The 2,201-nt window shown below is 34.8% G+C and overlaps 2 protein-coding genes across 2 annotated transcripts, besides 1 other annotated feature; one reads left to right on the top strand and one right to left on the bottom strand.

Moving 5' to 3' along the window:
- Positions 1–289: part of a mobile genetic element that runs on past the window's edge.
- A 201-nt stretch (positions 290–490) lies between these two features.
- TVAGG3_1073040 (protein of unknown function, DUF4107 family) lies at positions 491–1,015 on the top strand (the record flags this gene model as incomplete). The annotated part of the gene is made up of 1 exon (XM_053888458.1): positions 491–1,015. The coding sequence occupies one exon, from the start codon at positions 491–493 to the stop codon at positions 1,013–1,015; it is 525 nt and encodes a 174-aa protein (XP_053744414.1).
- A 194-nt stretch (positions 1,016–1,209) lies between these two features.
- TVAGG3_1073030 (uncharacterized protein) lies at positions 1,210–1,644 on the bottom strand (the record flags this gene model as incomplete). Its single annotated transcript, XM_053888457.1, has 1 exon — positions 1,210–1,644. One exon carries the CDS (start codon positions 1,642–1,644, stop codon positions 1,210–1,212), a length of 435 nt encoding a protein of 144 aa, XP_053744413.1.
- Between the last annotated feature and the right edge of the window lie 557 nt (positions 1,645–2,201).

Raw genomic sequence — 2,201 nt, 5'->3', positions numbered from 1 at the left:
ACCATCGACGTTTACAGTAGAAGGTTCAGCAGGATTGCTTACAAGATTGTCAATTGGTGGTATTTGGTCTCGTGAGAACATTGTTATAAAATCCAGTATAAGTGAATTTGCTGAAGAATCTATATTATGTCTTTCAAACTATATGTATTCGCCGCCGAAGCATTATAGTATAACAAACTTTGTCAGTAAGTTTAATATAAGACTTGTTGAACCTTCTTCAATGAAAGATGTTGTGCTACCCAAAGACGGAAAGGATGGACTCATTATTGAGATGATTTTAATAGCATATTAAATGAGCTTGTTTTTAAAGGTCATTCATGATGAAATAACTGTTGTAGAAGATGTTAGCAATTGTTCAGACATTTTGAAGCGTATAGATGAGATAAGAAAGAAGTTTATGAATGAGAATGTTTATGTTTCATTGACTTTCTCCAGTAAAGAGAACTTTTATGAGATAATATTGAAGAGAGATGATTTTAATATGGTGTAAATGGTAGCTTGGGCAGCTTTAGGCGCAATGGGAACAAAAGCATTAGCATTTGGAGCAAAAGCACTTGGGGCTTATGACGCAGTAAATAAAATGAGTGGAGGAAGAGTTTCGAAGACATTAGATGCAAATAAAGGAAAGATTGGAGGCTGGGTTGCAAAGAAGTTAAGATTAAATAAAATAGGGCTCATAAATAAAGCATCCAATTTGGTTGCGACTGAGTCAGAAAATGCTTTAGGAAAGGACGATGAGTTTGCAAAACATGCAAAAGACTTTAATGACCAGATGAAAGGTGAAACAATGCATTTAAATAGAGTCGATGGAACTAAAGAAAATGTTTCTTCTCCACCAGTAGTTCTTCCGTATGGTCCCTATGGAATGTATGGAAACCCTTACGAAAGACCATTTGACCCATTGACTGGTGGAAGTAACTGGTATCATTACGGACGAAGAAGAAAGACAGTTAAGCTGGAGACAGACGTGAAGAAAGCAACTAAAAAGAAACCAAGGAAGAGAGTTATAAAGTAATGAATTCAACAGACCCAAAGGGTCAGAGCCGCTTTGCGGCTAGGGTGAAAAAAGAGGTGAAAAAAGAGGTGAGATTTCACCACTTCACCTAAATTTATTTTTTCACCTCTGACAACGTTTATTTTTAAGTTTATTTTATTATTTAGCGAGAACGTTTATTTTTATGTAAATGACAGAACAAAAATATAACATTTCTACTCAGCAGGAATGAGACCCTTACTGACTATGTATTCGTTTAATGCTTGATGAAAACAATGGTACATATTATCGTATGGGTATACACAACGTCTGTTTCCATCGTCGTCGTATATGTAGAGCTCAAATCCAGTCCAACCTTCTTTTGTACAATATGTAGCTTTATTTAAGTATGCATTTATGTAGATAAGGCAATTTTCTTCATCGCTCCAGAAATAATTTTTCGTCATTGTTGAAATAGTTTTCGTTCCTCTGCGACCATAAGGAATGTATGCAATGAACTTTGCGTCATATGGGATTGTAATATATTCAGGGTTTCTTTCATCGTCAATGGGTCTGTCTTTGTTAAAATGCATGTTTCTCAGTTTTACTTGAGTTTTGAATAGTTCACGGAAACGTTCTGGGAAAGAGTCATAGTAAATGTAGTCGGACATGTCTTTGTAATGAAATAAAAAATTTAAAAAAATAAAAATAAGGTTATTTTTATTTAGTGAGGACGGTAGTGAAGTCGTTAGTGAAGTCGTTAGTGAAGTAGTTAGTGAAATCGTTAGTGAAATCATTTATGTGTCAGATGGTTTTGTAAATATTTAAGGTTAAGTTGGTGTTATGGTTGTGTTGTAAAATATACGTTAACGGTTTTGTAAAGTGTCAAACCGTTAACTTGGGTAAGGTGGAACGCAGTGCCGCCGTACACGACTTAGCCATACTAACTAAAGTATTGAAAAATAATGTTTATGTTAGCATGTTAGATCTAACACGTTTTCTAACCACTTTTCTAACATCGTAGAAAACTCATGAAAACAATTTATTTTTGACACTTTCACAAAAAACATAAAAAAGTGAAGTTAAAATGAGATGTTTACTGAACTGGTTGGATGTCGCCTTCTGTAGTTATGTAGAATGGTTGACCCGAGAAGTGAAGGAGACCCTTGAGAATTTTATTAATTCGTGGAATTGGACTCTCTCTGTTTGGAAGTTGTATCAAGACGCT

Source organism: Trichomonas vaginalis, assembly GCF_026262505.1.
Source record: "Trichomonas vaginalis G3 chromosome Unknown ctg_97, whole genome shotgun sequence".
Lineage (NCBI taxonomy): Eukaryota > Parabasalia > Trichomonadida > Trichomonadidae > Trichomonas > Trichomonas vaginalis.
This window is presented reverse-complemented; position numbering and strand designations above follow the sequence as displayed.